The sequence below is a fragment of the Neltuma alba genome, unplaced genomic scaffold (assembly GCF_004799145.2).
Source record: "Neltuma alba isolate B1F8T4 unplaced genomic scaffold, ASM479914v2 tig00001967_pilon, whole genome shotgun sequence".
Classification (NCBI taxonomy): domain Eukaryota; kingdom Viridiplantae; phylum Streptophyta; class Magnoliopsida; order Fabales; family Fabaceae; genus Neltuma; species Neltuma alba.
Genome location: NW_021632689.1, coordinates 1 through 22,629, shown reverse-complemented (window position 1 = coordinate 22,629; position 22,629 = coordinate 1). Strand labels below are relative to the sequence as shown.

Genomic DNA, 22,629 nt, shown 5'->3' with positions numbered 1-22,629 from the left:
AATAGACTGTCCTATCCCCAATGGCCTGTGCCTTCTGTTATCTTTAAGATCAGTTCATCTAGTGCTATAGCTCAATTACATTCAGCTACTAACTAAAAAGAAGGGTTGATACTTATCAGTATCACTCGTCAGTTATTTGTATGGTTAATTTCTATAACTTATCTTAACTGTTTTTTCTGGAAAAAAAAAAAGTTCTACTAGTTTATATTTCAAATAGTCTTCAAAGCCAACTATTTCATATCATAAATTATTTAATAACGAAAGAGAAAAAAATAATTTCAAAAATATAAGACGACGTTAACATCCAAATATATATTATAACTCAGTGTAATCATAGCTTGTTTATTTAAAAAAGGGAGCGGACTATCATATGTAAATTGGAAAATCAATTATTAAACCCATCAATATCTAAATTTGGTCTTCTTTTTTTTTGTTGAAAAAATTGATTACTTTGACAATCAGTTAAAAATTTTAAAAAGTTATTAGTTGCTTATTCTAAGTTCACTGAGATCAGCGATTCATGTAAGTAAAAGTTGGACATGGGATCCCATCATCCACCAATCCTCCAAAAGAATTAGCAATTTTTCCTAGATAATTAATTTACAGACGATATATTCTTGACAATTCATAAGTGAAACATGGAGAGTGAAGAAAACTAGAAAAGAAAGGAACGACATTTTTATCAATCCAGTCATTTTTTGAAAATAAGGACCTAAATCCTTCATTGTATTAAGCAATTAGGCCCTTCAATATATTTTACTTTCTTCCATATTTCTTGGATGTCATTCTCCCAAAAAAATTTTTTTTCCCATACTCCTTTTATTTCTGTGATTCATATGAGAACTCTTCGTCAAATAATCAAATATTATTCTTATTCAGCAATAATTAGCTGCCTTCAAAAGCAGCTAAATCTCATATACGTTTCACATCACTAAAAAAGAAAATCATGGAACTTCATCATAAAAATGGTCATATCACAAAAAGCAGTTGCTTACTTATTTTATTGCAAAGCTGATGCGCGTGTGTGCGTAGGTGTGAGTGCATGTGAGTGCTGAGTGATTATGCTACTAATAAGGAAATAATGCTAAGGGTGATATGCAATGGGGACTAAACATAGGTCATGTTTTCTTCTTGTTACAGCACCAAAGATCTCAGACATGTCCAAGTCTTGAGGCTTTTCTCCATTAGGAAGTTTCCAATCAAAATGATAAAGCAGATTTGCTATTATCAATTCTAAAATTGGTGTGGCAAATGACATTCCAGGGCATATCCTCCTTCCTGCACCAAAAGGAATAAACTCAAAGTTGGTGCCTTTGAAATCAACAGAGCTGTCAATAAACCTCTCTGGTTGAAACTCCTCAGCATCGTTCCAATACTGAGGATGCCTTCCAATAGCCCAAGCATTTATGATCACCGTAGATTTGAGAGGTATTTCATAGCCATCAATTTGACAAATCTCACCATTTTGTCTCGGAAGTAACAAAACAACAGGTGGGTGTAGCCTTAAAGTCTCTCGAATGACTGTCATTACATATTTCAATTGATGGAGTTTTGACTCGTCCACGAATCCTTCATTTTCATAGACCTTTCTTACTTCTTCTTGTGCCTTCTTCATTACTTCTGGTTTTCTAATCATTTCTGCCATTGCCCACTCTGTTGTTGTTGCTGTTGTTTCAGTTCCACCAATAAACATGTCCTGAAAGTATATAGGTTCCACGATTAATTAAAATCTCTATTATTTGTGTTATCTGCTTTGATGTCCTCGTCTGGAAAAAAAAAGAGCAGCGAATAGCAACTTAAAATTTGGTAGTGGCAACCCCCCCCCCTCCAAAGAAAAAAGACGCTGATTTCATTGCAGGTCAGATTTAGAGATTTTTTAAGAACTTCTACTTCCTTTATATAAAGCTCATATGAACACTGCTTGAAAACATATGATTGACATGTCATATATAGATAGATAAGCAAAATCAAGTGCAGATGGTACTATCAATATATACGTAAGTTTGATTTATATAATTCTTTGAGGTAGAAAAGTAAAATAATCATTTCTTAACCAAATTAAATTAAACTAGCTAGGACTGAATTACCAGGATGACAGCTTTGATGTTGTCGAGAGTTAAGGGGATTTCAAGGTCATTCTCTTTCTGAATCCTGAGAAGAACATCAACAAGATCCTCTGCTGCTCTTATATCGCCACCCTTCTTTTCTGAGTGATCGTTGATGATATCATCAAGCATCCTATCAATGTCTTTATGTACCTTTTCGGCCTTACCTTTTATCCCACTGATCACACGCAGGAATTTCAATGAAGGATAGAGATCACAGATTGAAAAGCCACTCGCAATCTCTAAGGCGTAGAGGATAGACGGTATAATATCTCCAACGTTTTTGGTCTTTCGACCAAAGGCTGCTCGAGCAACTATGGAATTTGTAAGTGGATAGAGCTTTTTAGTGAGATTCATGACAGAACCAACCTCAAGTTCAGAAATATCCTTCATTAACATAGAAACCTCCTCTTCCCTTATTCTCCTGAATGTTTGGACCCTCTTCACGGACAAAAGTTCTAAAGTACAGATCTTTCGAAGCTGCCTCCAATAGTTCCCATAAGGAGAGAGGCCTATGTCTGTGAAATTATAAGTAAAGAGTTCGCCAGCAAAAATTTTGGGTCTGTTGGCGAAGATGATGTCATAGGTTTTCATAACTTGTTTGGCTATTTCTGGTGAAGAGACTATGAAGTGGGATATTTGCCCGAGCTGAAGATGCATTAAGGGTCCATACTTATTTGCAAGGTCTCTAAGGGATTGATGGGGCAGTGACCCAATTTGATGAAGGTTTCCTATGAGAGGTAGTTTCCATGGTCCAGGGGGTAGGGTTTTGAGGGATTTCTTGGAGGTTGAAAGTTTGAAAATCATGAAGAGGAAGCAAAGGAAGGTGAAGAGGATGGCATATGGGATCTGAATCTCCATGATATGGCGATGGAAATGGGGGAGTGAGGTGTAGGAAAGAGGACCGAATGGTGTGGCTTTATAACAAACCGTCGGATGAATAGTGTTATATTTTCAAATAAATTGAAAAAATGTTCATATCACCCTCATTAGCGACTTAGAGTATAGTCGAAATGATTGAATAAAAGTCAATACACGTTATTTTCCGATGTAAGATTAATAAAGAAATTAAATAACTAATTTAGAAAAATTTGAAAAAAATTAGTTTAGTTATATATATTTGTTGACTTTTCTAAAGTACTCATTTTAATTATTGACATTAAAAACTATCCTCCATAAATAAAATTCACTTAATATGAGTAATTATTAAAGAGATTTTTTAAAAAAATTATAAACTTGAAAACTAAAATAAATTAAAATTTTATATTTAGAATCAAAATAAATTTATTCACTACTTGTTATATTTAGAATCAGATGAAAATTAACGATTGGCTTCATTATTCACAAGGTACTATAAGCAGTCTCACTCCTTAATTAATATCGTAGAATGCGTGGACAGATGGATGTACCTAACTTCTAGAAAACAAAGATCACCAATGAGTGGTTCACAGGAACAAAAAGAAAAGTCAAAAGATATTTTGTTTTCTTAAAATGAGAGGTTATGAAAAATAAATTTAATGTGATTAGTCAAGTACTGTTCTGGTTCTATTCATGAGTCACTTTCAACATGTTTTATATAGATCAAGAAAAATCTTAAATTTCATTAACTCTCATTTAAAATTCAATAACTTTTTAATTTTATCCCTATTTAATATACAGTATACCTCATGTAAATAAAGTCAACACAATAATAAATGAAAGGTAAAATTGTATTACCTGCGGTCCTTAATATAAGACATTGTTTGACTTTTATTTTGGTTCTAAATACAAGACTCCAATCCACTTTGTCTCTCATATTTATAATTGTTTTTCCAAAGTAATCCTTCTAACAATGGTAATTCTAGATAACAAACTTGATTAGCAAGGACATTTTAGAAAAAACAACACATATTCATTACAAATAACTAACTTAACTAAGTTCATTAATCTCTTCAAATTAGTCAACTGGGTCTTATAATTAAGACCGGAGGTAGTACATCCATACAAAAATTTCTCTCGGTATTCTATAAATAAAACCACAAAATATCTTATCTCTTTACTCTATAAATAGAACTAGAGGAGTAATTCTTAGAAGCAATTAATTATACAAATAATATTGACGTAATCATTAAAGAGGAAAAGAAATAAGAAGTTAATTATAAGTAAAAATGATATTTATATGTTTAGAAAACAGCTTACAACGAAAATATGAAGAATGATATTGATGCCGATAATAAAAAATATTATATCTCATCTTATTTTAAGCATCCCCCCCCCCCAAAAAAAACCCATTCATTTAGACTTTTCTTTGTCATTTATTTGAGCCATCAAGTTTTCGAAAGGTTGGCATTCAAACTTTTTTTCCGTGCATCAATCAAATTGAATAATGCATGCGCATTCAAATAGTAGCATTTTTCATCGTCCTAGCTGCAATAAGGAAGTTTCCCTTATGTGTTCTAGTCTTATTTATGAGGTAGAGAAAGAAATTTTTTTATCTTGTTTATAAGTCATATTTTTAAATTTTTAATATGAATGTATTATTTTATTTTTTATTTATTATGATATAAATTACTATTTTTTGAAAATTTTATATATTAAATGATTGTATAATTAGAAATTTGTTATATTTTAAGACAGAATTAATATAATTTAAGATTTTTTTTTATTTGTGTAAAATATGTTTAAAATGCCCTATAAATAAGACCACATTTTTGCAAAATCACTGCAATCATCTGGTATTGATGCTGAGTAATTAAATTCATAGAAAACTTTATGTTTCTGTAGGTAATATATCTATATACTCATCTAATCCTATTTATAAAGCACTTCTAATGTCAATGTTGACATTTCTTTAAACAAAAATTTGAACTTTAACATGTTGTGAGTGATTACTTTCTTCTACTTGATCCAACATGTGGGCCCTATTTTTGGTGGGGACTCTAAAACTCAGCTGGGACCCACATGACAATCACTCTCCCTTACTACTTCCCACTCGAGACAACAATAAATTAAACTCTCTTATGAAGAAGTAGTCATCTTTGCAGAATTTAGTAAATCATTTATGATGTAGTTTCAAAAATATCCTTCATGCAATTAACTCTTAATTTATTGAGAAGCATTATTTTCAGCTTTATGATACATGTTAATGACTATAATTAAAATTAATTTTGAAAATTTATTATAATTTTTGAAAAAATTAGACTGTATATTACATTTAACTACTTTTTTTTTTAACTATATGATTTAATTAAAAAGATCTTACATTATATTGGTCGGTCCTCTTGAATAGAACTCAGTAATATATATACATAGATATATATATATTTCAAATAATTATTGCCGAATTCTCATCATTCATGCGGCCATATCAATGTCTGTATTAGTTGCTTTTAGCGTGTGCGCGCGCGCACAACGTCGTAGCCACTTTCATTGTAATAGGCTCATCAGTTAATTCATAGCCCAAAAAGAATGATGATGGGCCCCAAAATAAGGCCGTCAGCCCAGGACGGTTGGCCCTGCCGTGCCATTTCGAGGCACGTTTGTAAATGAGGGCTATGACATTCTTTTTCCAAAAAAAAAAAAAAAAGAAATGTTGAACAATACTACTTCAAGTTCTTAATATAAAAAATTAGTCAAAATTTTAATTTATTCATACATCTAAAACCTCAATTTATTTTGTCTCATTTTTTTTTTTCAAAGTATTCTTATTGATTGAAGGAGATTTCTACCAATGCATGATTTCAGTACATATGATTAAAGAAAGCAATCATTTTGGTGAACCAAGATTTGAATTCTCGTTGAAAGAGGCATCAAATGGGATTGCCTCTAATAAGAGGATACTTGTGCTTATAAAAAAAAAATTAATTTAGGAAAGTCAACATATATTTATTACAAATGATCAACTTAACTAATTCTTTTAATTTCTTTAAATTAATTATCTAGCTATTTTTAGCTTACAAGCATTATCACTTTTAACCAATATTGATTTACTATGTTGTGGGGACTAACTCCTTAGCTTCTAATGGACCTAAACCTCATTGGTACACATAATACCATTATGTGCTAAGAAGAAAAAGAAATGAAAACCACGTCCTCTTTTGTAGCTGCTCTCACTATAATAGGCCCAAACTTATTCATCTACTCTCATTATCATAGCCCCAACACTTTCATTTGTGGCCCATAAAGAATTGTAGTAGGCCCAGCCCAGAACTGACAGTCCAAAACGATGGGATTGACAAGTACAATATCTTCAATGTGTCGCACCTCATTTGGCACCTCTGTTGAATAAATTATGTCATCCTTCCCATAAATCGCCTCAAGAGTTCTGCACATTTTCCGAAATACCTCTCTCGCGTCAGTGGATGCTATAGTTCCTCCTTTCTTCACCACTAATCTCAGAAGCTCTTTCCTTTTCCCTTCACCCTTCTTCTTTATCTCTTCTTCTTCTTCACTTCCACTAATCAACCGCAAGCCTATTGGGTTCACCAGTTTCCATTGTTCTTTCCCCCTCTGCACATAAGACCACACACACACATATCTAAATCTCATATTCACTTTATTATATTTCCTACAAGATGCATATGAAAACTGAGATTGATCGACTGCTCATCTATCTTACGTGGTAGTCATTGACATCATCAAGGTATCGCCCACAGAGACCAATAACATCTAAAAGTAATTGCTTTTCAGTAATTAGTGACGGATTTTTGAGGGAACATTTCCGTCACAAATTTTCCAGACAGAATATTATTGGTAGTTATTAACAGATTTTGGACAGAATATTTGTGGTAATTATCAATGGATTTTTTATGAAAAATTTCAGGATTGTTTAGTTTCTTGTTTTGAAAACAATTTTTTGTTTTTAAAAACAGAAAAATAAAAAAAAACTTGTTTGATAATTTGTTTTTAGTTGACTGTTTTAAAAAACAAAAAACAATAACATATTTTTAAAAACTAAAAAACCAAAACAATTTTTATATGTTTTTTTGTTTTTGTTTTTGTGTTTTTTATTTTTTGTTTTGAAAAATTTTGAGAAATCTTCTACTTTTCTTATCTACTATTCACCACTTATCATTACCATGACAACTATTACCTATCAAGTGTAATTTTTTATGATTTTTTTAAACATGATTTATTAAAATTATTATCCAAACAAATTCTTTTGTTTTTTTGTTTTCAAAACTTGTTCTAAGAAATAATTTTATAAAATTGTTTTGAGAACAAGAAAACAAAGAACAAAAACAAACAGGCCCTTCATCACTAATTAACCATGGAATTTTCTGTCAGTAATCTGTGACTAATTTATAACGGAATTTTGACATAATTTTGTAAGTAATTTGTGACAAATTTCTGATGAGAAGTTCTATTACTAAATATAAAATTTAAAACAAAATTATTTATTTTTTAGCTTTTCTTGTATATTTTTTTATTTTATTTGTTTAACTTTAAAAACAGGAAACAATTAAGAAAGCAAACAATAAAGACAATTAAATTTCTTGAATACCAAACAAACTATAATTAATAAATAATATGAACGTAGGTTCCCAATTAAAAATACTTGAAATGTTAAAAGTCTAACACTCAACCCATAACTCTCAACTCTCATGTTGACACCCAGTTTTTACAACATCGGTCAAAGCTTATCCTTCATGCAAGTGTGATTTCTGCTTAATGGGTTCATAACAGAGCTGAAACCCATGCTTGCCAGTAGGAGAACCAATGATTGAGTGTTCTTGGTAGCCCACTTCTTGTGGGAAATGATTGCTATCTGTGAACCATGCATGAAGAATTTGCCAACTGTTTTATGAAGATGTGGAGAGAGAAAAAAAGTGATACCTTTGAGCTCCAATTCCCTCTTGTGGATGAATTTCGCTAGCAGATTTCCTACTAGAGGAAGATTTATATCCAGACTTGGGCTTGCTCAATTAAATGAGCAAAGATAATATCAAATCCAATTGAAGAAATTTGTTTATCATCATCAACCGCAGCAATGTTTGTTTCAATATATCCAAGTCCTTCAACAAAAAGAGAATCTCCCAATTATTTCATTATATGCTTCTTCAAAATAAAACTATTGAATTAATTATAATAAGATTCAAAATCATATCAATTTACCTCTATTGGCTTGATCCCATTACTTAAGTGCAAGAACACAAGCCAAAGTAGGTAGAATGGAGTCTTTGGTGAACGACTTATTACCACTAGGAGGACCTCATGATCTATCAATGTGTTTAATTTGTACAAAGCTACTACTCAACTTCACTCCCTAGGAGAGACAATTCTTGATGAAGGCAAGAACTTTGCAATCAAATTATTGGTTCAGAAACAAGCTGCTAATCAAATTCTTGATAATTGGATTATAGTGAAAGATCTACCTGGCGAGGTATATTTTATACTTGTATATAATGAACCTAATTAGTCATGAAGATTGTTGAATAAATTTGTTCCACATAAACAATAAAAATAATACATTGATATAGAATGTGGTGGTGGAGATGATGTCTAGATTTCTAAGACCCTCCATAGCTGACTAATCAAAGTGTTAATCTAAAAAATAATTTGACCATCTTGAGTTGAAAAGATGGTTTGTAACAGTCATAAAGGATTTGGGCCAAGATGGAGGCCTAATGGGAAGCCCAATACAGGAACGAGTGAGGTTTAGAGGCAGAGGAGACAGTATAATAAGGGGTAAAATTGGTTACGAAAGGGTGTGGATGATTTTGGATGATTTTCTCTCTGGTCCCATTGTTGGGAATTCTCAGTGGCTCCCTTCTTGTTCTTCTTCTACTACCACTTCCTTGAACCCTTCTTCTGCTGCTACTGATTTTCTGAACCTATCCTTTGTGTTGTTTATTTATTTCAGTGCTTGTATCAGATATAAACACTAGATTACAAAAGTTATGATGATTTTTATGGGGGAGGTGCACAGAATGTTTAGAATAAATACTGATATATAGACCCCTCTTAATTACTTATGTTTTTTCTTAATCATTTCTGTCATTACTCACTTTGTGGTTGCTGCTGCTGTCTCAATTCCTCCAAGAAAAATTGTGCTGAAAACAAATATATATATATATATATATCTCAGTTCCATGATCAATTAAAAAGTTTGTATAAATTTTGAGGAGCCAAGGATATAAAAACATAAAAGAAAGCTTTAAGGGTGCATAATCCCTACAAGTCCCTCCTCTCTCTATCATCGATCTCTTTGGAAATTAGTTTCCAATCAAATGAGAGAATTTGGAATCCCCCGAGTGATCTATGAATCTAAAATAATGGGACTGTTGAGAACTATATCTCTGATGTTGAGCACCTCATTTGGCATCTCCTTCGCATGAATCACATCTTCTTTCTTGTAAATCAGGTGAAGTGATCTGCTCATTTTCCAATACACATCCCTCACTTCTCTTGTCATTTTGCTTCCTTCTTCCTTTGATACCATTCTCAACAGCTCCTTTCTCTTCTCCTCTATTTTACTCTGTATCTTCTTTATGATCTCTTCTTCACGTTCTTCCCCATGGCCATGAATCAGGCGCAAGCTTATGGAGTTGATGAATTTCCCTTCTTCTTTTTCTCTCTGCAGAAACAGATACAATATAATCTTATTCACTTAGTGCTACGAAAACCCAGAAAAAATATTCAAGAGAAAGGAAAAGACTCGTCAAATCACCTGGTAGCCATTAACATCATTGAGGTATCGCCCATAAATACTAACAAGCTCAAAGAGGCAATTGTATTCATCACTTTCAGTGACAGACTGTGGAAGCTTAGGTCCAACAAGGTACATTACGGGGATGATAATTGGTCCCAAGGCCATTGATATAATTCCATTACGCTCATATTCTTCTATACTTGGCACACACTTGTTCCTGCACCATTCTGCTTCTTTTAACTCAGATCGCAGTAAATCCACCGTCTGAGAACAATAAATGTCAATATTTCAAGAGATTAATAGAGTTTAGTGCGATGATGAAATTAACGAAGTAAGCAAGGAGATAATAATTATGATCTTACGATCTGAATCAAGTGGTTCAACACACTCCGTCCTTGAACTTTATATGCTTCGGCTGCAATCTCATGAATTGTTTTCTTTAGTGCTAAGAATATTATCTTCACCGTCTCAGAACAACTTTCTTTGTCGACATCTACATCCCACCTGCAATTCAATGTTCCAAACACATGATCTACATATTATGCAGAGAGAAAATAAACGACATTTATATTGGTATTACAAAGACCTTACTTCTCCATTAACTGAATAAGGTTTATGTGTTCATCTTCAGTACCCCAAACATCAAAGAAATCATCAACCACACATCCCAGCAAGCTTTGCTTTGCCCATGTCAGGCGTGCTTCGCGAAGTTCTGGGGAGGTCAGTGTTGCTGCAACAGTCAAGAAGGAATAGGCAGCTTTTGTTTTTGAGATTGGAAAATGTAGTTTCTCCAATCCACTCTCCATAAACCACCTGATTATAAATATCTACTTATCAGTAATTTAAAGATTGGCGTTAGACTAGAATGAATAAGCTTACACAAATTGAATGTTAAATGTTATTTGCATTTTAAAATACATGCACATAATTTCTTAAAGCAGCATATTTATATCTATAGTCAGTTTTGAGTTCTTGAAAATGATACTAACTTGTTGAACAGGTTGAATTCTTCACGAAATAATAGTTGAGAGTGATTGAAGTCGTCTGTTCCCAATTTGAGGAATTCTTTATTTGCGAGATTCATAGAACTGAGCAATAAAACCATGACAAACAGAGTAATTATGAACTTTCAGGAAGGTCGCATGAAAAATAGAGTGTGCTGAGATCCATAATATGATGTCAGTACCAATATGAAGATTTCAAAATTCTCGTTTGATGGACGTCGTAATGCTCTATAGATCTTCGGTTTAAAATGAAATCCAAATAAGCATGATGAGGAAAACGCATGGCAAAAGGTACCTGAAATTAACATATGAAATGATTTTTTTAGCTTATCTTACTGACATGGGAATTCAGAATATCATCGAAAGTTGAAATCAAAATTGAATTTTCGAGTTTAATACAAACACACACCTCGTGGTCAATATGATTAGAAGGCAGCTTATAAGCATTTTTTGAGGAAGAGGACAAATATTCCTCAAGGAAGTGTTGTGTCCAAGAGTTTAGGTCCTCCAAAACTAAATCATTTGAATGCAAAACTATATGAGAAGCCTTATGTAACTCCAAAACAGCCTCGACATCCCTCAAATAACCCAGAAGAGAATTGTAAAATCTGTCTTCTGAGAACCGATCAAGTGCATCTGAAAAAGTAGTACACAAATTATCACATCAGATTTAGCTATTTTTGTTTGATTCCTTTTATTGAATTGAAAAAGACACAAAAACCTGAAGAAACATTGTATCCATGCAAACGTAGCAAACGAAATGCCATGGCACATGTGGTGGGTTCTAAAAATATGTCATCTTCTTCCTTTTGCCACATTCTGTTTCATAATCAAATCGAGCAGGAGATCAAATTTTGTAGCCTTCTTGCTTCCTAGAATAATAGTTATTTTCAATTTCAAGCATTTGAAGTACACAAAGTTAATTACCTCCATGTTTCCTCTAGTATACTTTCAATTTCCTCCTTAAAATGGCGATCAATACCCAACTTTTCAAGACTATCAACCATATGGAGTCGAGCATACACATCAAAAGGATGAACTGCTGGAACTGAATAAAGCATACGTACATATATAAGAAAACAAATATTAGTCGGAAAACGTAATTATAACTGTCATGTAGAAGAAGACAAATCCATCAAAGCTTTTTAGGGAGAATTAATTACCAGCATTTCCAAATTTATCTAAGAGTGAAAATAGATAATCAAGACAATGTGCATTGTTAATGTGAGTATATGCTGATGCGGTGGTGGCCGGGGAGTTAAACAAAGAACCATTCTTTCTTTGAAACTTCATAGCCATTTCCCAGTTCTGTGACTTCCCAAATCCTTCTGAGATGTATGCCACATATGCTTTCCATCCTTCTGACTTGCTTCCCCACCCACTGCAGCTATATGCACGTAAGAGCTCAGATATTGTCTATTCAAAAAACTTATAACCAATACATAAAAATTCTGATAAGTTATTGCAACACATCCATGAACAACTCTCTGCAAACTATATATGTAAAGGTACCTTTGGAGCTCCAATTCTCTTTTTTGCATGAATGTCTCTAAACGTTTCCCTCCAAGAGGAAGATTTAGATCCAACTTCTGGGCTTGCTCGAGCAAATGAGAAAAGATGATGTCAAATCCTATTGGAGAATGTTGCTTATCATCAAGAGCTGAAGCAATGTTGGACTCGATATATCCCAGTCCTTCATCAGCACAAATGATCACCCCATTATTTGACTATACATAGTTGGTTTTGAATTTAAACTTCAAAGACTTTATCTATATAGTTAATCCTTTAAATCAAAAAGAAATCCATATTCATAAATTGTTACATAAATACCTCTGTTAGTTTGCTGTTCACCAACACCCCACTGCTTAAGTGCAAGAACACAAGCTAAAGTAGATAGAAGAGAATCTTTAACAAGCAACTCGTGACGATCAGAAAGACCCCATGATCCATCGTTTTGTTGATTTTGCAGTAACCAGTTTAGTGACTGAGGAAAGAGAGGAGTTTGTGGAGAAGAAGGTGATGGTATCATTGCCACCCAAGCTGTGTCATAACTCGATGCAGAAAGTTCAATTTTGTCGAACATCTTCTTTATTCTCACTTTGTCCCCCTCTAATATCTGCATTAGTTAATACAATCGACCATCTTATTTTTATTTCTATAAACTAATTGTCATAATTGAAGATACATAAGAAATGAAAGAATGATACGTTACATTAATGTTAGGTCTGCTATGAACTTCGTTCCTTGCATTGGATCCATCTGAAGTTGCTGGGAGGTGAAAATATAGACAAGAATTAAGTATACCGTGTGAAGGATAGTTAACACTTTGTTAGTTAATTTATAACTAGGACAGTTGTCCATATGGTTGCTTCCGTTTGTATATAAATACTCTTATGCATTAATGAAAAGACAAGCATATTCATTTTACCAAAACTGAGTTACATGCCATTTAACAATTTTCTCTCTCCTTATTTTCCGCTTTAATTTCCTTATCGCCCTTACTTTCCCTTTTGTCTTCTCACCTTACCCTTTCTCTTTCCTTTGAGGATTCTCTCTCTTTCTTTTCCTTTCAAGAAGCGACGCTTTCATAGCCACAAACAGCCCAGCTAGAAAGGAAAGCAGAATACATAATTTCAGGTGTCTACAAGACTTGTTAAATGTCATTCTCTTTTGATTTTGTGAGAGTTCAAGAAAACTGTTACACTTATATCTATATACTTCCTTTATCCCCTAAGGGTGTGTTTGGATTAGCGGTGAGAGAAGTTACTTTTTTTCAATTTGACTTTTACAAAAGTCAGATTAGATAAAAGTCAGATAGTATAATGTGATTTATGTTTGGATTGACTTTTGTAAAAAAATCAGTTTGAAAAGCTTAAACTTGTTTAGATAATTAATAGAAAAGAGATATGAACATTATTAAATAATAACGTGATAATTTTAAGAAAAATATTAAAATTATAAGGGTAACGGTGCATTTTTAGTCTTAATTTTATTTTTCATATACACCCAACATTTTTATATTTTTAATAGTGTAATTTTACCCATGGTCATTTTTTTTGTATATAATTTTACCTATGAAAGTTTTTTAATGCAATTTTGCCTGTGATTTTTTTTTCCAGAATCTGATTTGGTGATCTATTCTCATGATCTTATTTTAAAATTTATCTATTCTCATGGTCTTATTTTCTCTCTCAGCAGTAGGTGATGTGAAACAGTAAAAGCAATAAATTTTAGCTTTTGAGATACCATGACTTTTGCATCATAAGCCCATTTTGATGTATTGTGAATCCAAATATTAATTTAAGCCTCATTGTGCTTTCTTTTCCCCTTCAACGCACGGTACCCCTTCAGAACGCTCTACCAAACACACACTAAGGCACTTTCTAAAAAGAAGTATTAATGCTTCTATAAAAATTAAGTCATTAGATGAGTCATTAACTAACTTTTATCTTTAAAACATTACTCTTATTACAATTTACATAAGTCTGATGTAATATTGTTTCCATGTTCTTAATGGTTCAACCACTTCTCTTGATGAGCTATTTAAAGTTGACTTGTAATAAGAATCAAAGAAAGCGTGTAACCAAAAATTAGTTAAAATTAATTAAAAATAATAAACAGATAAGATATATATATACTTTTCTTTTAAAATATGCATTTATAATAAATGAGAAAAATGATGGGTGAGAATGTATAGGAAAATGTGATGAAAGAGCATGGCAAAAAGGAGAGAGAATAAATGATAATGAGCAATATTAAAAAATGCACTAAATATTGAAACAAATCCAAATTAAAACTTATAAAATAGATTACATCCCTCCCCAAATTTAAATCTTACAAATAAGACTAAAAGGAGTGTGGAGTGTGTTGTGTAGAAAGGGAACCAATTTCCATCACTTTGATGAATACCCTAACCTCATCAAATCTAGACTGTCTATATCTGATTTGAATGGTTTAAATTTGAAATCTGCAATTAATTATTTTAAATAGAAAAATTTATTTTTTAAAAAGAATGATAGTGAAAAAATTATCTTTATTTTAGATTTCATCCATATTAAAATAATTATTTTAAACAAATAAAAATAAAAAAAGAATCAAATCCTAACCATCCGAGGAAGACATGGAAGGTCCAAAGTTTAAAGTGTTCATCAATGAGTACTAAATCTGATTCTGTGCAGAGAGAGAGAGAGAACCTGGAGAAAGGGAAGGAGATGGCAAGCGAGGGAGCCAGAGAGACATGGCGGCACCGATAGCGAAGATGGAATATTTTTTCTTTCTACGAACACAGTGTGTACTGCTTTTACCAGACATATATATAGGCCACACAAAGATAAAAGAAGACAAAACATCTCAATTATTACGTTCTGTTTATTTTTTCTTCTCCCTTACGGCATTTTTCCAAGCCACCCCAATTAGTGGGATGTGGAAAATATGGATGTAATTAGTAAGCAATGAAATGACCAAAATAATGTTTATGCGGTTGGTGAGGCACCGGAATTAATTAATTTTTATCACGAGAATTTTTAATGAATAAAATTAATTTTTTTTAATTTCTTAACAATTTCTTCGAGATAAGGCTAAACCCAATAATCTTGCATTGCATGCCTTTATTGGGTTGGTTTGAATTAATGTCGACCTAGTGCACAAATTGGTGCACCCATATTTAAATCATGATTTATTTATAAAAATTTATAATATCATATGCTTTGTTCATGAAATAAAAATTATAAAAATGAACAGGCGGGGTTTTCGTGGGGACACCGAAGGTGGCGAGCATGGTATCCTCAGATATAGCCCCCGTTTTCAAATTATTTATAAGAACATTTTATACAAATTGAGATAAATTCATCTCACATACTTATCTTATATTTTATAAATTATTATTAAAAATTTATTTATAAATTATATTAAGACTCTGTTTGGGATCATAACTAAAATTATTTATAAACATATTTTACGTAAATCAAAATAAAACTTTTCTCGTGTACTTACTTCATGTTTGGTCATAATTGAAAACCTATCTATGATCCATTTCAAATGGCCTAAATGGGCCCATAGTGCGGCCGAAAATCACGACAGATTGAGAGCAATCTATTTTGACTTGTCTAGTCTATTTTTATTTGTTTAAATAATTGCATCACGTGCATTTTTAATAAAGTGCGTCTTTAATCCTTTCATCTTAATATCATTAGTCTTGTTAAACAAACAAAAAATGATGACTCAGCAATGTAAACAGTAACTCTATAATTAATATATTGACGAATCGTGCTTAAATTTTTAAATATAAAATGATTATATTAAATAACTAAAATTTAGAGTACATTTTGTTATTATTCAATGGCAAAGTCACAATTTAAATTTGTTAAGTTTAATGAGACTCACAATATTAATATTAAGAGATTATACTAAACAATGTTAAAATACACTTTATAAATTAAAAGGCTAAGCTAAAATTTAATATAAACTTAAGAGACCAAATATATACTTGATATCATAGACTCTCCACATATTTATTATAACTAACCAAGGTAAAAATGAAAATTCACTCTTAATTTTATTTCTCAAATGCACTCACCATGTTTATTTTTTTAGTGATATAATGATGGAATATTTTTTCTTTCTACGAGCACACAGTGTGTAGTACTTTTACAGGGACACACATATATACATAAGCCAAACAAAGATAAAAGGAAAAACATCTTCATTGCTACCTCCAGTTTTAATTGAAAGATATTTATAGCCTCCAAACAAAATCTTATAATTAAAATCGAAAGTAATACATTCGTTTTCTTGCCTTCTCTTTGACGGCATTTCTCTAAGCCACCAATAATAGGAGAAACGTAACCTATCTTGACTGATCTAATTTTCCAGTCATATCTATGCGATGGATAAAAAGTGGGGGCTGGATAATATGGACGTAACGAGTAGGCAATGAAATGACTATAATAATGTTTATATGGTTGGTGAGGCAATGGATTTAATTAATTTTTATGACGATAATTTTTAATAAAGAAAATTAATTTTTTAACAATTTCTCGCATTGCATGCATTTATTAGGTTGGCTTTTGAATTGACGTCGACCTAGTGCACAAATTATATTAAAGGCTGAAACAATTACACTCAGGTCTCACATAAAATAATTAATTCATAAAAAGTCCCTTAAAATCTGGAAATGATTCCTAAGTCTCCGGAAATCTGTGTGTAATAAATTCTAATTGTGAAATTACCTATTTACCCCTATTAATTTGAACCCAATGCAATTCATTTACAATCTCAACGGTGGCTGTTAACAACCCGAGGAGAAGTGGTTAACAACCTCGAGAATGCCACTGGTACTCCACAGAGTGAGTTGTCAAGAGCATTGCTGAGGTTGTCAACCACTTCACCTCGGGTTGTCAACAGTCACCATTGAGGTTATAAATGAATTGCTATAATAAAATTAATGGGGATAAGTAAGTAATTTCACAATTACAATTTATTACATACAGGTCTTTGGAGATTTAGGAATCATTTCAGAATTTTTAGAGACTTTTTCTAAGTTAATTATTTTATGTGGGATTTGGGTGTAATTTTCCCTTAAACGCTTTGCGCACCAATAATTAAAGCATGGGAGCAGCAGACAAGTGGGGCCCACAGCCATCAGATTTGATGGAGAAGCACGCTGTATTTGACGTGTGTTTGTCTTTTTTAATAAATAAATAAATAAAGCTCACATATTTTTAGGACTAAAATTAACTGATTGATAAACCATTTTTGTGGATGAATGACGCGCTAACGGCGGTCTCATTGTATCTTATCTCTTATATTCAATTTTTTTTCTTAATATTTTTATTTATTATTGGAACATTTTATATGTACTTATTAAATAGTAATGGTTAAAAGATAGGTTGTATAACAAATGAGATTTTATAATTTTTGAACTGAAAGAACTAAAAGTGAAGGTTTGATTCTCTAGATGTACATCGAGTTTTAATTTAATTCATTAAATTTATAAGTGTATTTTTAATTCTTTGATCTTAACATCATCAGTCTTGTTTAACCAAAAAACGATGACTAAACTGAAATTTAATGTAAACTTAAGGAACCAAATATATACTTAATACCACAGATTCGCTGCATATTTATTATAATTAACTAGTTTACCTTCCCCCAAATCTGCAAATTAATCAAGAATACGTTATACATAAGATGGGATGAAGTATCAATATTGAATCAATAATCTGAGCAACGATATCAACATCTCGTGCTAGTCCTAACAAGTCCAAGTACGCTGCAATTTCATGTAGCCACTCTAAAATAATAAAGAAATATTGACTAAATTTAATCAAAAAAATCAAAGGATCTTACAACTACAATTATTACAGTTTGTAAGGTGTAAATTGTTGACAAATTTAAATTTAAGTATTTAAATAGAATTTATAATGAGAAATTAACACACTTTTTTAATTTTAAAATACAAGACAGAAAAATAATAATGTAATTAGCCTTCATTACCGTTATTATGTTATAATTATGATATGGTGGCCGCCAGTTAAGTAGCCGCCACATGGAGAGACGATATTTGATTTTTTTTTTGGCACGATATTAGATACATTTCTGGAAGTTCCCATTCCTACTCATTTATGGTAGCTACTAGCCACTTGGCTTAATGCCTTCATGGTGGCCAGAGGAAAAAAGATCAAGTTGAACAATTCAAAATATAGCTCACAAACTTGGAAAGCTTGACTAATTTTGCTAACTAAACATTTAACCCCAGCTTAGATGGGAAGAAAGGTTGGGAGGCAAGAGAAATGAGAAGAAAGAAAATGAATAGAAGAGAAAACGGAAGTGTACTAGGCTCTGAGAGTTCACAAAACAAAAGCAAAAGTCTTAGAACTAAAAATGCTTTTAAAGGTATGGGTTGTATTATTATTAACTATATTGAACCAATATGGATTAGCAAGTTAATTTCATAATTTGACTAACCTTTGCCATTACAAATATTTCTTATAATTCATTATTAGTCACAATGGGTTAATATACATATCCCAATATAACCTTTCGTTAGCTAACGAAATTTTGGAATTGATAAGTTCAAATACAGATACGCACAACACATACACATGGGAAGTGTCATCTGATAAGAAAATCTTATTGGTTTTTATTCGTTTGAAAAGAATGAGTGATTATTGTTTAATTATTTCTAGATAAAGCTTAAAATTTATAATTTTATGTTTTTAGTCAAAAGATTCTCATCATTGCTTTTCTTTTAAATCATTTTTAAATTTTAATTCAACATCGAACGAATATAGATTTTCTATTGGTAGTTAGTTCCCTTCAGATCTATGTCGAGCACGCGACCGATGGCGACAAGTCTTAATAATCAGTGGGCGAACATTTTTCCAGGAATCGGTAGGTCTTCGATAGGGGGAATTTTGTCCACCTAATTATTATTCAAATAAAGGCTGCTAGCTATATACTTTAAAAAGATAATAATATCCACAAATAATAAAGGCCACTCTCTTACATTGGCTATAATTGCTTTGATGGCCAAAAACAACGACGATGAATGTTGCATTTTATTTTCTTTTTTTATTTATTGAAATAATTTTTTTGTTAAAAAAATTATTAATCGTTTCAAGATAAGAATTATAAGTCAATAATTGAAATCTTGAACAATAATTATCTAAGAAGATACTCATACTGTAATGAATCCCATGCAACACTAGTATATAAATCATTAACCCTAGACAACTTAACGTCGCACAAATATTTCTCTGTAATAGCCATGGAGATTCTTCAGATCTTCCCCTACTTCACCTTGTTCTGCTTCCTTCTTCTGATCTACAAGCGATCAAATCCTAAGAAATCCTTCAAAACCCTACCTTTACCTCCAGGGCCATGGAAGTTGCCTCTTATAGGGAACATCCATCAACTTATAGGGTCACTACCGCATCACTCTCTGAGAAACTTGGCAAACAAGTATGGTCCCTTAATGCATCTTCAGCTTGGAGAGACATCCAATGTCATTGTCACTTCCTCAGAAATTGCCAAACAGATCTTCACAACACATGACCTTATCTTCTCCAATAGACCTCATCTTCTTGCTTCCAACATCATCCTTTATGACAACATAGACATTGGATTTTCCCCACATGGAAACCATTGGAGGCAACTTCGAAAAATATGTACCTTGGAGCTTTTCACTGCAAAGCGTGTTCGATCTTTTAGGTACATAAGGGAAGAGGAAGTATCTGCACTCCTCGGAGATATTCGATCTCACGAAGGTTCGGTCATAAATCTGAGTGAGAAAATTTTCAAAACCACAAATTCTATAATTGCGAGAGCAGCCTTTGGTAAGAAGTCGAGAGATCAAGAAGCTTTCATATCTACTCTAAAGGATATCATGAATCTGGTGGGAGGTTTCTCGGTTGTTGATCTCTTTCCTTCTGCCAAATTTCTTCAAGTGATTACTGGGATGAGAGCAAAACTTGAAAGGATCCATAGGTTGAATGATCAAATAATCGAAAACATCATCAAGGATCACATGGAAAGAAAAGCAACAAGCAATGAGAGTAGTGAGGAGAATCTACTTGATCTTCTTCTAAGGATTCAGCAGGGAGAAGATCTAGAACATCCCTTAACCCACGACCACGTCAAAGTCGTCCTTCTGGTGAGTAACATATATAATTTACTCATTATAAATTTCTCATTTATTTAATTTCGTTGAAAATCAACAATTATATTCCATCATTTAGAGTTTAAAGAATTCATATCATGATTATTATACAAGGGTTTTGAAAACTTTAATAGGAGGTAAATGATTTAACTATATAGTATTATATCAATGCATATGATTAAATGATGTTATCCCATAACGCATTTTCAGGATATGTTCATTGCTGGATCTGAGACATCATCAACTACTCTAGAGTGGGCAGTAGCAGAATTGATGAAGAACCCAAAAGTAATGGAGAAGGCTCAAGCTGAGGTGAGAAAGGTGTACAATGAAAAAGGGTACGTGGATGAAAGTGAGATTCACCAATTAAAGTACTTAAACTCAATTGTGAAAGAAACCTTAAGGCTTCACCCACCTGGGGTGCTGCTTCTTCCACGAGAAAATACTGAGAGATGTGTGATTAATGGATATGAGATACCTGAAAAGACCAAAATCATTGTCAATGGTTGGGCAATATTTAGAGATCCTAAATCTTGGGATGACGCTGAGACCTTCAAACCAGAGAGATTTTTAGACAATCCAATTGATTTTAAAGGAACAAACTTTGATTATATACCATTTGGTGCTGGGAGGAGAATATGTCCCGGAATTAACTTAGCTATACCGAACATGGAGCTTCCTCTTGCCAATTTGCTGTATCATTTTGATTGGAAGCTACCAAATGGAATGACTCATGAAGAATTTGACATGTCTGAGACATTTGCTGCAAGTGTGAGAAGACGTGAGAATCTCTTTCTAGTCCCAGTGGTTTATCAACCCTAGTTCTACAATTGTCTCAATGTTCTCTGACCTGGTGGTGTCTCTTCATCGTTTCTGCAGATGCCTCTGAATAAAAGCAATTCAGCGACTGGTTTAATTACTAATTGTTGTAAAACTTTGCTTATAGCAAGAAATAAGTGAATAATATGGTTCAGTGTTCATTGTAGTTTTCATGTTGCACCTGTAAACCCTCCCCATTTATATGTGTTGCGATAATTTTTATGCAATGCAAAATGAAATCTCTAAAGTATGCATGTGGAAAATAGCAATACAAAATTCAAGAAACAAATTTATCACTTACGCCTCTAGTCCAATTTATACAGCGGAGAAAGAAGACATTTTTTGGTTCTATTTATAGAACGCCAAGAGAAATTTTTTTTTATGGATATATAATTTTACCCCAAACTTATTATTGTGTTCAATTTGTTTATATGAGGTATAATGTATATTAAATAGGATTAAAGTTAGAAAGTTGTTGAATTTTAAATGACAATTAATGAAGTTTAAGGTTTTTCTTGATCTGTGTGAAATATGTTAGAAGTAACTTATAAAAAGGACCAGAAGAGTAATTTATATTGATTGCACTATAGTATTGTGCTCGATCTATGACTGTATCTTTAAATATACTATTCATCAAAAGTATTGGCGCAACACAAATGCACTGATAGCATATACCCACTCTTCTTCTTCTTTTTTTTTTTTTTTTTACCAGGGCATATAGCTGCTCTTAAAATTAGGAAGGAAAAATTTTTCTACACCAAAAAAATCGAGATGAAAGATTTTAAGAACTATAGTGATTTCCAATAATTAAAAATTATGACCCGATATATGGAAAATGACATTTAGGCACAATGAGAGAGAGACGATAATTATTCCATTTGAAAATTACATCGCATAAAAGTAGCTTTTCTTCACTCCCTCTCCCCTCTATATAGTCATGGAATTATTACCATCTAATATCATGACTACGTAAAAGTATAAGTTATTTCAATGCTATCGAAAATTATTTTTGAATTCACTAGAAATACAAGAGAGAAGCAAGCCACTTGGAATATACCTAGTCTGTCTAATTTGACTGAAAGATGCAATAATCATGTTTGTCTATAACGTACCCAACAAAAATCGCTGTAGAAAACGCATCCTAGCCACCTATGTCATAGAATATGGCGTTACATGCAATAATATTTATATCTACTAAATTCATATGATCTTGAAAAAATATAGTCATGTAACATATACTAGTCTTTTGTTTAATGGAATTCAAACAAGTCAACAAGGTGGTCTACAACTGCTCAATAATCATTAGTTATTCTTTATATAGCATGTGAAAATATATTATTCAAATAATATAATGGGGGCGAATTTAATTTTGAGACATATGTATTCAACAAGTTTCCCCATTCATTTTGGCCA

At 32.2% G+C, this 22,629-nt stretch overlaps 3 protein-coding genes across 5 annotated transcripts; 1 reads left to right on the top strand and 2 right to left on the bottom strand.

The window, feature by feature from the left end:
- Positions 1–853: 853 nt before the first annotated feature.
- LOC114714656 (cytochrome P450 71D10-like) lies at positions 854–2,999 on the bottom strand. Its single transcript, XM_028899420.1, has 2 exons — positions 2,088–2,999; positions 854–1,696 (listed from the first exon to the last, which is right to left on the bottom strand). The coding sequence occupies exons 1-2, from the start codon at positions 2,964–2,966 to the stop codon at positions 1,085–1,087; spliced, it is 1,491 nt and encodes a 496-aa protein (XP_028755253.1). The 5' UTR covers positions 2,967–2,999; the 3' UTR covers positions 854–1,084.
- A 6,184-nt stretch (positions 3,000–9,183) lies between these two features.
- LOC114714629 (ent-kaur-16-ene synthase, chloroplastic-like) lies at positions 9,184–15,013 on the bottom strand. Of its 3 annotated transcripts, none has more exons than XM_028899380.1 (14): positions 14,933–15,013; positions 12,952–13,007; positions 12,570–12,855; positions 12,252–12,432; positions 11,903–12,126; positions 11,667–11,787; positions 11,461–11,558; positions 11,149–11,375; positions 10,922–11,034; positions 10,725–10,823; positions 10,327–10,548; positions 10,098–10,239; positions 9,754–9,999; positions 9,184–9,660 (listed from the first exon to the last, which is right to left on the bottom strand). In XM_028899380.1, exons 1-14 carry the CDS (start codon positions 14,976–14,978, stop codon positions 9,343–9,345), a joined length of 2,379 nt encoding a protein of 792 aa, XP_028755213.1. In that variant the 5' UTR covers positions 14,979–15,013; the 3' UTR covers positions 9,184–9,342. The 3 variants fall into 3 exon arrangements, with proteins under 3 accessions (XP_028755213.1, XP_028755222.1, XP_028755229.1); XM_028899389.1 differs by having other exon boundaries at positions 11,903–12,120; XM_028899396.1 differs by lacking the exon at positions 9,184–9,660 and having other exon boundaries at positions 9,834–9,952.
- Positions 15,014–19,504: 4,491 nt separating this feature from the next.
- Positions 19,505–21,423, top strand: LOC114714747 (cytochrome P450 71D10-like). Its single transcript, XM_028899516.1, has 2 exons — positions 19,505–20,391; positions 20,608–21,423. The coding sequence occupies exons 1-2, from the start codon at positions 19,507–19,509 to the stop codon at positions 21,217–21,219; spliced, it is 1,497 nt and encodes a 498-aa protein (XP_028755349.1). The 5' UTR covers positions 19,505–19,506; the 3' UTR covers positions 21,220–21,423.
- The last annotated feature ends 1,206 nt before the right edge of the window (positions 21,424–22,629 follow it).